We start from the raw sequence: 12,761 nt of genomic DNA, 5'->3' as shown, positions 1-12,761 counted from the left end.
TAAAGTTGTGCAAATTCTCAAATATTAAAAAAAAGCCTTTAGTGTCACAAATCTAAAAACAAAGTATCCAAATATTAACAAATCGTAAAAAAGTAGCAAATAGTTGGTTGTAGTAACAGAGTCTAAAATCTGTAATTATTAAAAATCTCTTTTAAATTTTAATTAATTGTTCTAATTGTTTGAATTAATTAAATTAATTAGTAAATTAATTTACTTTATTAGTAAATAAAATTTATTTTATTAAGTTTTGCAATTAAATTTTCCTTAGAATCTCAAGTCTACAGGGTGACAATTGAATTGACGATTAAAGAGTATACAATGATTACATACACGCCTGAAAAATTGTTCCAGTCCTAGTGGAATGTCTGAAACTAATTAAAGTTAATCGACTATTTAATTAATGCGTGTGGGGGGGAAAATGCGATTTGTGGAAAAAGTTAGATACGACATTTCTGGGTCTAAAAATTCATAGGCTCGACCCAGTGCTAAAATTCATTTTCAGCCGGTCGTTGATATGAAATGTAAGATTGAGCAAAATTTAAAAATAAAAAGAAACACAGCCGATAAAAAATGCTCGGTTATGCCTATATTTTGTTTTTTCATTTTTCGAATTAAAAAATTCATAATGTTACGAATTAGGAAAAAAATGACAGCCATTCGTAACCGGCGGCGATTCCATGAAAGGCACGCCCGCAAATTTACATTATTACTATATTAATATGTAGAATTACAATTACACAAAGAAACCAACCTTTTTTGGGGGTCGGTTGATAATTCAAAAAAATAAATAAACGATGTTTTCTTATGATTTTTTTTTAAACAATTTTTTTTGTTTTTTGTCTCAGTCTCAAAACACGAACACACGTGCCACGAGAGTATTATATTGTAAAAAAAAATCATACCTTAATTACAATTTTTATATAGGTATATATGGCTACAACTTTAAAATATACACATCTTCGTATGTAAAGACCTATACACACACATACGTTTATCATACACGTATTCAAGCGAATTCAATCGCTAAAACCAATATTATGTACTCGTCACATTATATTTTCATTATTATTTGCATTTATTTTCATCTATTATAAATGCACTGGCATCCATGAATTAATATAAAATTATGAAAATAACCATCTTTCAAAAACCCCGATTTTTGCTTGGAATTCCAAACAATAAAACTAGAAAGAGATAATTGTTTTTTTTTCTTTAAAAAAAAAAAATAAGAAAGAGAACGTAATCAATTAAAGTATGTTTGATACGTTGGCAAAAAAAAAAATAGTCTTCTTCTTTAAATTAAACGAACACTATACAAAGATTTAAAAAAGTAATCTGCATTCAACAAGAATAATTGTCTGCATTCAATTAAAATAATCAACAATATAAAAAAAATTGTTTGTATAAATAACAAAGGATCATAGCAAAACTTGTACAAAGCTTGGGGTGTGGACTAAAATGCAAACTCGTTTTAATTTCGCTTCAAGAGTAAAACGAGTCTGACTTGACATTCTCGTGGGGCTATTTTTTCCGAGCCGCTTTTTCTGCTTTTCGTCGCATACGCTCCTTTTCCTTACGCTCTTTACGCTCGCGGTCCGCTTGTGCTCGCAGGTCTTTTAATTTACGTTTTAAATGATCTTTTACCTCACGTGAAACGCCAAGTGCTTTCAAATCGCGGGACTCCAATCGTAGAAGAGTACTGCCACAAACTCCAGCCTCAATGAAACGGGACGCGTACCTTTCAAGACCAATTCCGGTCAGCCATTGGCACACCTGAAATAATTCAATTCTTTATTACAAAAAAAATATTCTATACAAAAATTAATATTTTTTATAAAATTTATATTATCAAGAGCTTACAATTTTACTATAGAAAATTTATAATTTAAAAACAGACATTTGGAAAAGAATGTCCTTGTTTTTCTTTTCTTATTCAGGGTTGTCACAGAAATTTGATTTTGTTTTTCGCTGAGTTTTCAATAATTTCCAGATAGAATTTTGCCTTTTTCCTTTACACTAAAGAAAATTCTGATTTACTCTAAGAATGATTAAATAGACAAAAAAAATTTCCAACACATTTATTTATTTATTATTATAGGAATTATTTAGTTATTTTTCTATAGGACTTAAAATTTTCAAAAATTTCATATTTCAAACCTTTTAAAATTTAATAATTTATGAGAACTATTACTGTAACTTCTCCAAGATTATTTTCAAAATTTCAGTTCAATTATTTTTTTTAGTCATTTTTAACTAAAATTCCTTTCTAAATCAATTATTTTTAATAATTTTGGAGAAAGTTCTTTGAGAATTCAATTTAATTTGAAGAAAAAAATAATTCTGATAATCACTACAATTTATTTTTACAAAATTTCGATTATTCGAAAAATTTTCAATTAAATATCAATTCAAAAAATGCAAAAAACTACTAATAAATGACTAATTTCAAAAAAATTGAAATTAAAAATTTTATAAATCTAAGTTGTTTAGTATTTTCTAAATTGCAAGTATTCAAAAATTTTACTACAATTCTTCCAATTTTCAATAATTTTCTTTAATTTTTAATTCAAATTCTTCTTAAAAATTTTTAAATTATTTTAATTGTTTTGAAGAATTTAACTGATATTGTTTTCAATTCAATTATACAAAATACATCAATTATATTTTCAAAAATTCAACTAATTTAAAAAAATGTAAATAACAATTTTTCAAAAACTAACTTTTTCAGAATCTCTAATTAAAGTTATTTACATTCAAATTTTCTAAAATTTCAATTTGAAACCTTTTGAAATTCAAATATTTATAAAAATTTATAAAAAAGTTTAATTTTTGTCAGAAACAAAAAAATTTAAGGCTTTGTATATTAAAAATTCTTGGTGATTTCAAAGTTTATAAGGCAAAAAAAAAAAAAAAATTACAGAAGAAATTTCTTATGAATTCTAAAAATTTAATTTTCTTTGCAGTTCTTATGATAAAATTCTCTGACTTTTCCCTAATTTTCTTCACCTGTGACAACCTTGTTATTACTAAACTAATCGGATGTTAAAAATTTAAAAAAAGATTTGATTTGATTCTATTATTATAGTTTCCAATTTTATAAAAAATAAATTCAGTAATATTTATTTAATTATACTGACTTGTTCTTTCGACCAGTCGGTTATTGGTGCACTTTGCCAAAAATGAGAACTTTTATCACCCAAACCAAATTCGTGAGGTGGTAACCAAACTTCGCTTGAATCTAAGAGGAATCAAATAAAACAATTCTGTCAAAAATTCAAGGAATTGAAGAAAAAGAAGAAGATAAATTTTATTACTTTAATAGAAAATATCAATTTTTAAGAAGTTGGTGTTAGATTTTTGCAATGAAATATATATTTTTTAAAATACTGAAGTTAGTTTTGTTAATAAAATTTTTCAATTTTTAAAAAAAAACTATTTTTATAGTTAAAAAGTGAAATTACCTGCACTATCGCTTTTTGAAGGACTTGGATCAACAGCTGTTGGACTAATAGATCCACCAGATGACAAACTAGACGGCGATCCGCTTGGATGATGCCAGGGAGTATGTCCGGCACCCATTAAAGTTTGTGAAGGTATCGGCACTTTTTTTGCTTAAAAAAATGGTCAAAAATTCATAAATAATTTTTAAGGGAAATATAGTTTTGTTTATAATACAATGAATATTTATTTACCCCAAAATAAGGGTCATAAGTCCATAAATATATGTTATGTTATATTTAATTGTTAAATATTGTAATTAAAAAAATTATTCATGGCTTTCTATTAGAAAATAATTTCTATTTTTCTACGAGTAAAAATGGTTATAAAAGAATAAAATTACTATTGTAAAATGTAAATTAATAAAATGATTAAAAATAGATTAAAATTCTACTTAATATAAATGTTTTTGTTGAGTAAATACCTTTTTGTTGCGTACCTCTTTGATTAGCTTCGCTCACGGCTTGTCTAATTTCCTCAACTAAATTATGAGTGACTAGGATTGGGTCATTAGAATGCGGATTGTTTAAATCGCTAAAGTCCCCGGAGCTTTCTCTCGAAGAAGACATGTCGTTACCTCCAGTAAGTCGTCTTTCTCGTTCGGCCAAAACCTGCTTCAGTTGTTCAGCCAAAGACGCAGGTGGTCCAGTCAATCCGGCTTCGGAAACAAAATTTCATTTTAAGATTTTCAATTTAAATTCATTTTCTTTTAATAAATTAGAAAAGTAAAATAGTTTTTAGAAGAGATAAAAAACCTTTTTGTGATGTTTGCCAACTTTGCTCGGTCATGGCACGAACTTGAGAACTAATTGTGCTGTGTTGTCGTATTGCCGCCGAATGTATCGAGTCCATGCTTTTATTTTTTTGCGAATACGAAAACGAGTAGGAACTTGAATTCGATTGCTTTGATATTACCGAATCATTTGGTGATCGGCTACTACTACTGTCCTGTGACACTGCATGCTTCGAAGACGAATCATCATCTGTATTGTCACCCGATTCATCCAATCCATAATCCTGCGAAGAAAAATATTCTTTTAACGAGAAGAATTTGTTTATAATGGAAAAGAAAAATAAATTTTATCGTTTTTTTTAATTCTCTCAGCACGACAACCGGCCTCAGGCACAAATTGAAGTGGCCACTATTATCGTCACAAAATAATTTGCGAGCAAGGATAAGACATCATTGAGAAGGAGATAAATTTATATTTTTACAAAAAGAATTCTACAGAGTTGACACAAAAATTTAATTTTGTTTTTCCCTGATTTCCAGATAAAATTTTCATTTTTTTCCTGATCCTAAAGAATATTCTGATTCACTCCAAAAATTACTAGATACTAAAAAAAATGTTTTATTACATTTATTAATGAATTTCTATAATTGTAAAATTATTCGAAAACATTAATAACTTCTTTTTTAAATAAATATTTAATCATTATTATTTTTTTATAGGAATTAAAATTTTCAAATTCAAACTTTCTGAAATTCAATAACTTACGAGAATTATTTATTATAAAACATGAAGAAATCGATCACTCCAAGTCTTCGACTCGGAGCAATCGATTTCTTCATGTTTTATAATAAAATTTAAGATGACAGAGTGATAAAATAATTATTGTATATCATAAGAATATTGTAACTATAAATTCAAATTTTCAAACATTTTAATTTGAACTCTTTTCAAAATTCAATTAGTTCTAAAAAATTCACGCTATAATGCTTTTAATATTCAATTGTAATTTAAAATTTTAAGTGAAATTCATTTTTTAATCAATTTTTATTAGAAAATTTTTCGAGAATTCAAATTATTTAAATACAACAATTTTCACAGAATTTATTGAATAATTGAAAGTTTCTTAAAATTTAATTTTTATGAAGAATCTTATCAAATTTTTAAAAAATAATTGAATTGCTTCAAAGAATGTTATTTTTTACGAAAATAATAATTGAATTGCTTCGAAGATTTTTACAAACATTTTTGACAATAATTGTATTTCAAGGAAGAATGTTACATTTTATGAATATAATTGTATTCTATGATCAATTTTATATTTATAATTTTTCAAATTTATAAAGCATGTTATCACAATTTTTTAAAATAATTGAATTTTCGAAAAAAAATTTATTATTTATAAAAATAATTTATTTTTTAAGAAGAATTGTATTGAAAATAATTGAATTGTAAAGGAAAATTGTATTAAAATTTCAATTTTATTAACTAAATCTTGTAAAGAATTTTGTCAAAATTTTTTTTAATAGGTAATAGAATTTTTAAATGAATTTTATTTAAATTTTTTGAAATAATTGAATTTCTCAGAACTATTTTTTTCCATTCTCTGAATATATTAGAATTCTTTCGAGAAACTTCATAAAAAATTAAAAATAATTGAATTGTTTCGAAGTTATTTATAAAAAATTGGTAAGTAATTGAATTCCTGTGAAATTTTTATTAAAATTTTGTTTAAATAATTGAATTCTATGGAAAATTATATAAAAGTAGTAGATATTAAAAATAATTGAAATGATGAAAATTTTTGAAAATAATTTGAAATTTTGCCAAGAGTTTTATTAAATTTTTTTAAAATAATTGAATTTCGTCGAAGAAATTCTTTGCATTTTTTTTAAAATAATGGAGTTTGATGAGAATTTTTAAAAAAATTTTGAACAAAATTGAATTTATGCGAAGAAGTTTATCACTTTTGAAAATAATTAAACTTCTGTAATCAGTTGTTTTAAAATAATTTTTCTTATAAAATATTTTCAATTTTAAAATGAATGTTTTGAAGGTCGTTGAATTCTTTCAAAGAATTTTATTTAAAAATTTGAGTTAATTGAATTTCTTCGAAGAAATTCTTTGCATTTTTTTAAAATAATGGAGTTTTTTTTAATAATTTTAATTAAAAATTTTGAGAGTAATTGAATTTTTTGTAGCATTTCTTTCAATTTTTTTTAAATTAGGTATAGTGTTTCTTAATAATTGAAATTAAACATTTCATTATTTAATTTTATTAAAAATTGAAAAAAAATTTAATTCTTCTCAGAATTCTATTCCAATTTTTTAAAATAATTTAATTAATTTAAGGAATTTTACTAAAATATAGAAAATAATTGAATTTTTTCGAAAAATGTAATTAAAAACTTTTAAAAATTTAATTCTTTCATAAAATTTTATTAAAATTGTATTATAAATAATTGAATTTTTGCAAAGAATTTTACTATATTTATAAAAATAATTGATTTGTTTCGAAGGATTTATTAAAATTTTAGAAAATAATTGATTTCTTTTGTAAAATGTTATACTTAATTAAAAAAAATTGAATTAATTCGTGAAATATGATTGAAAATAATTGAATTTTTGCAAAGATTTTACTATTTAACAAAATAATTGAATTATTTCGAAGGATTTATTTATATTTTTTAAAATAATTAAATTCTTTCGTAAAATTTTATTTAAATTTGGTTGAAAATTATTAAATTTTTGCAAAAAATTTTACTATTTATAAAATTAATTGAATTGTTTTGAAGAATGTTATTATTTTTTATAAAAATAATTAAATTATTGCCAAGATTTATATATTAATATTTTTGAAAATATAAACAATAATAATTAATTATGTAATTATTTAAAAATTTTATATTTAAAAATAAAATTTTTTATAATTTTCATAATAACAAGAAATTGAACATCTCGATCCGCGCGTAACATTTGCTAGTTCATTAAATAATTTGTTAATAATAATTTTGTGACAGTTCTTCAAGAATTAAGTTTAACAAGAAATTACTGTCAGAATTAAAAAAAATTGAAAGTTTCGTATTAGAATTCTTGGTAATTTCATAGTTTATGAGTCAAACAAAAAAGACACAAAGATTCAGAATTTTCTTATAAATTCTAAAAATTTAATTACAGATACGTACCGAACTACTGTTACTAAGTCCTCCAGATCTTTTGGGCAATTGTCGATTGGCAAGTCCTCCCCTGCTTGCCAATTCAGCTTTGCTTTTCCCAGCAGAATTATCGAGTAGTCGATGAGCAGGAACAGCTCTGTCAAGTTCCTCCTTGACAGGAATCGGTAGTGGAAGTTTTCTTTCTACAGTTGCCGTCTTATCCCCATCATCAGGACTGCTGAGATCCGAAGTCTCAGTGTCCGAAAGCTGACAACTCGATGAAGAAGGAGGCGGCGGTAATTGACGTCTCGTTAATTGTGGCGTAACAATTTTCGATGTTGCCCCATCGTAAGGCAATCTCACTGGCAAACCAAACCTTCTTTGGGTTTCCGTTAATTCAACCTCCAACGTAATGACTCTGTCTTTTAAACTTTTAACAAGTGCATTATATTCCGTATCCTTTTCCTGCAATAATTGCTCATAGAATTCATCGCGTGCAGTAATATCGGCACGAAATTCACGAGCAAGTCTTTTGGCACGTGCATATTTCTGCTGCAACATTGAACCCTGAGCCGTCGCTTGATTCAACATTTCGCGTGCTGTTAATAAATCCTGTCGAGCATTTCCCAAAGTTCTTTCAGATTCACGAAGTCGGAGTCCAGATTCACGTAATTTTGCCGCATACTCCTCACTGCCAGCTCCATTATTCTCCAGTTCCATTAACTAAAAAAATTAAAGTTCAACATTAAAGTACCTTCTATTTATTTCTGCTTCTTTCTATTTTAAAGTGCAACTATTTTTTTTTAAATTTATCCTATAGTATAGCAATGACAGTTTATATATAAAGAACCTTCAAACTATCGTTAAAGCTTCACTGGAAGTTCAAGGACAAATTTATACTTTACAAACTTACACATGAAATTAAAAATATTATTTTGACAATCAATTACAAAAATTCTAATTTTAACAATTTACACAGAAAACAACGTTCAATAATTACCTTTGTCTTAAGTTTTTCTACCTCTTCATCCGCTAAAGTAAGTTTATACTGACTCTGCAAGCAATCAACGACACACACAATGCATAAGCAAAATCTACACTAAATTAAATAATTGTGGAATTAATAATAAAAGAAAAGAACAGGCATGACGTGTTTGTAAATAAACACTAATAACAATAAAACACAAATATATAGATCAACATTTTAAAAATAGAATTAAAATGAATAAAACGATTAAAAAACTACATTCTACAGGTACAATAAAAAAAGTGGGACAAGATTACAAACAAGTATAATCAGCCATTGGAAGAAATAAATTTTCTTTTTACTCAGAAAATAGTATTTTTTGTTTACAAATTTCTCTTTTTTATGTTCCTAGGTCTCGAATCGATATAAAATTCCCCAAAAAAAGATCGAAAACGTCAATAAACTTATTACATAAATACAGTTTTAAAAATTTCAAATATAATTCCTTCTAAAATTCAATTATTTTCAAAAATTTTGAAATAAAATTACTAGAAATTTTAATAATTTTTCAAATGCATATTTAAATATAATTAAATTTCTATTCTAAATTTTATATTAAATTATAAATTAAATTTGAAATTAAATTTGAAATTTTCAACAATTTTTAAGTTAAATCCTTCAATTATTTTCAGAAATCATAAATTTCAATTATTTTAATAAAAAATAAAATTCTTCCCTCCAAAAAATTTGAATCATCTTCGAATTAATTAAATTGTTTTCAAAAATTTGAATACAATTCTTTGCAAGAATTCAATTATTTTCATGAATAATAAGATTTTTCGGAGGAATTCAATTATTTTCAGAAATCGTAAATTTCTTTGTAGGATTTCAATTATTTTAATAAAAAATAAAATTCTTCCTAGAAATTCAATTATTATTAAAAAATTTAATAATATTATTCGAAGAAATTCAATTGTCTTCGAAACAATTAAATTACTTTCAAATATTTCAATAAAATTCTATGTAAGAATGAAATCATTTCAGATAAAAAATTAAAAAGGATATTTTTATAATTTAAAATTATTAACTATTTTGTTATTATTATTTATTATTTTCAACGACTTTAATAAACTTTTTCAAAACAATTCTGAAACATTCTGACATTTCATTGTTTCTAAAAATTGCTACAGGGATTTCTCCAAAATTCAATTATTTTCTACAATTTCACACTAAAATTCTTTTCAAAATCTATTATTTTTAATAATAATAATTCAATTATTTTAAATTCAATTTTCCAAGATGACGATTGTTTAAAAAATTTTCAATGTATCGTGTATTCAAAAATTCAAGTACCTAATTTAAAAAAAAATATAATTAAAATTTCAATGTCCAGTATTTTTAATTAGAATTTCTTTCTGAAACAATTATTATTTTGAATAATTTACAGAAAGTGTTTCGAGAACTTAATTTTACTATTTATGAAAATAATTGCATTCTTGGGAAGAATTTTATTAAAATTTTTGAAAATCTTAATTAAATTCGTTTATAGAATTTCTTTGAATTTCTTTTAATATTGCAAAATAATCGCGTTCCTTAATCATTGAAATTGATCATTTAATTACTGAAATATATTAAAAATTATTGATAGAAAATTATACTCTTTTAAACAATTTTATTAGAGGTTTTGTAAATAATTAAATTCTTTAGAAGAATTTCTTTGTTTTTTTTTTAATAATGTAGTTTTTTGATTAACTTTAATTGTAAATTTTGAAAATAATTGAATTAGACAAAGAAGTTTTTGTTGAACATTTAATTACTGAATTATATTAAAAATTATTGATAGAAAATAAAACTCTTTTAAACAATTTTATTAGAGGTTTTGTAAATAATTAAATTCTTTAGAAGAATTTGTTTGATTTTTTTTAATAATGTAGTTTTTTGATGATTGAATTAGACAAAGAATTTTTTTTAATCTTGTGATGAATTTTCAGGGTGTCTACTATTTTCGTTTAACAAAATTCCCGGTTATTTCCCGGTTTTTCCCGGCTATATCCTAATTTTTTCCCGGTTTTTTTTCTTATCAAATTTAAATTTAAATTTGATTTCAAACATAAATAAATCATTAAATTTTTTGAAAATAATGTTTTTTTCAGTAATTTTAATTAAAAACTTGGAAAATACTTGAATTAAACAAAGAATTTTTTCAAGTTTTTAAAAATAATCTTGTCTCTTTATAATTATAATTGAAAATTGGATTTTTCAATTTTATTAAAATTACATTGATAATAATTGAACTTCTGCAAAGAATTTTACTATTTATAAAAATAATTGAATCCTTCCAAAGAATGCTATTATTTATGAAAATAATTTAATTCTTGTGAAGAATTTTATTAAAATTTTTGAAAATAATAAGCAGCAATAATTAATTCTTTACTTAATATGTAATAAACATTTAATTTGCTCAAGAAATAAATAAATATCATTTATTTGAACATTCAGAAATTTGAAATGATAAAAATTTAAGAGAAGTTTAATAATTATAATTATTAAATAATAATAGAATAGTATAATTTTTAGAAGCAAAAAATTGATTTAAAACTGTAAGAGGGACTTTAAATTTTAAAAATAAAATTATAATTATGGTCACTAACTTCCCTTGATTATTTTCGAAAAATTTAAATAAAATTCTTTAAAAGAATTCAATTATTTTTCAAAAAAAGTAAAAAAATTTCAATGATTTGTTTAGAAAAATTCAATTATCTTGAAACAATAGAATTGAAAAATTACAACAATTTTATTTTTTAGACAAAAAAAATTTTGCGAAAGTTTAATTTTATTAAACAATTTTAAGTATGTATATTTTTTTAAAATAACTAATAAAAATTTTAATTATTAATCTTCGGAGTAAGAAACATGAATACATTAGAATTTTACTCTTTATAATATTCAATTATTAATCAATTATTAAATTAAAATACTTTGAAAATTCTATTTGTTAAAAAGTTTCTAATGAATTTCTTTAACAAATTTAATTACATATTTTCAGTCGAATTTCACAATATTTCTATTAACTCCATAATTTTTTTTAAATTTATTTACATAATATATTTGAATTGGTAACTGATTTTTTATCATCAAATTAATTATTTTTAACTAACTTAAATTTAGAGAACAGTATAAATATCTATAAAAATTGAAATAAAAATTGATTTTTTAAAAACAAATTAAAATAATAAAACTTTTTTAATTTTTGTGAAAAAATTCCCGGTTCGGTATAAAATTCCCGGCTAATTCCCGGTTTTTCCCGGTCAAATAAAATTCCCGGTTATTTCCCGGTTTTCCCGGAATTCCCGGTTAGTAGACACCCTGATTTTACTACTTAAGTATATAAAAATTGAATTCTTTAGAAGGATTTATTAAAATTTTAGAAAATAATTGAATTTTTAAAAACATTTTATAACGAATTAAGAAAAGAATTGAATTCTTTCGTGAAATTTGATTGAAAATAATTGAATTTTTGCATAGACTTTACTATTGAAAAATAAATTTAAAACTATGAAGAAATGAGGTACTTTTTAAAATTATAGATAATAATTGATCGTGAAATTTATCAAAATTTAGTTGAAAATAATTTAGAATTTTTGGAAAAAATTTTACTATTTATAAAAATTATTGAATTCTTCAGTAGAATGTTATAATTTATGAAAATAATTGAATTCTTGCGAAGAATTATATTAAAATTTTTGAAAACATAAAGAATAACAATTAATTATGTACTTAATAAGTGAATTTGAAAATAAAAAATTTTGTAATTTGCATAATAATAATTGCTATGCTAAACATTTGCTAATTGAATAATATTTTGAGTGAAAAAATACTTTTTCTTTCGAATCGTTGATTATAAACATTATAAACTTCACCATCGTAATAAGACAATAATAAACTTTAAAAACAGGAGAATATTTATGTACAAAAACACACAGAAATTTAAAAAAAAAATTAAAAACACTTATCCATACCTCTTGTAGAAGCATTCTGAGACTGTCGACGTCACTCTGTGATGAACCGGGATTCAACGGTGGTTGAGAAGAACTAATAATTGGCGATCTACTACGATCACCAAGCGAAATATAATTCTCAATTGGACTATGAGGCGGATCTCCTTCGGAACATGAGGACAAAGCCGGCGATCCAGGTATTCCTCCTGTTCCTAATGAAACGTCATCTTCACCTCGACGATCATCAGGCGACATGTCCGAGAAATTCAGTCTCCTAAATCAATATTCACAATTTTAAAAATTGTCATCTTATTTCCTTTTCTTTTTCTTCGATCAAAAAATGTTTGTTTTTTGTGGAGATAAATATTCCCTCAGTACTCCAGTAAACCTCGGGTTTCAACTGGAGGAGCCA

General features: G+C 23.7%; 1 protein-coding gene across 5 annotated transcripts in view; it reads right to left on the bottom strand.

Moving 5' to 3' along the window:
* Positions 1-1,173: 1,173 nt before the first annotated feature.
* Positions 1,174-12,761, bottom strand: part of LOC122504489 (neurabin-1) — a 37,110-nt gene continuing 25,522 nt past the window's right edge. For 3 of the 5 annotated variants that reach the window (XM_043615633.1, XM_043615626.1, XM_043615657.1), the window contains 8 exons: positions 12,371-12,623; positions 8,385-8,438; positions 7,415-8,107; positions 4,254-4,515; positions 3,923-4,156; positions 3,462-3,611; positions 3,138-3,238; positions 1,174-1,773 (listed from right to left, as the gene is read on the bottom strand). In XM_043615633.1, the coding sequence (XP_043471568.1) occupies positions 1,522-1,773; positions 3,138-3,238; positions 3,462-3,611; positions 3,923-4,156; positions 4,254-4,515; positions 7,415-8,107; positions 8,385-8,438; positions 12,371-12,623 (1,999 nt within the window). In that variant the 3' untranslated portion in view covers positions 1,174-1,521. The remainder of the gene's footprint in view (positions 1,774-3,137; positions 3,239-3,461; positions 3,612-3,922; positions 4,157-4,253; positions 4,516-7,414; positions 8,108-8,384; positions 8,439-12,370; positions 12,624-12,761) is intronic. The other 2 variants (XM_043615640.1, XM_043615650.1) reach the window with 2 other exon arrangements.

This window comes from Leptopilina heterotoma, unplaced genomic scaffold (assembly GCF_015476425.1).
Source record: "Leptopilina heterotoma isolate Lh14 unplaced genomic scaffold, ASM1547642v1 Lhet_111, whole genome shotgun sequence".
Taxonomy (NCBI): domain Eukaryota; kingdom Metazoa; phylum Arthropoda; class Insecta; order Hymenoptera; family Figitidae; genus Leptopilina; species Leptopilina heterotoma.
Note: the sequence above shows the minus strand (reverse complement) of the source record. Positions and strands in the feature narration are given on the sequence as shown.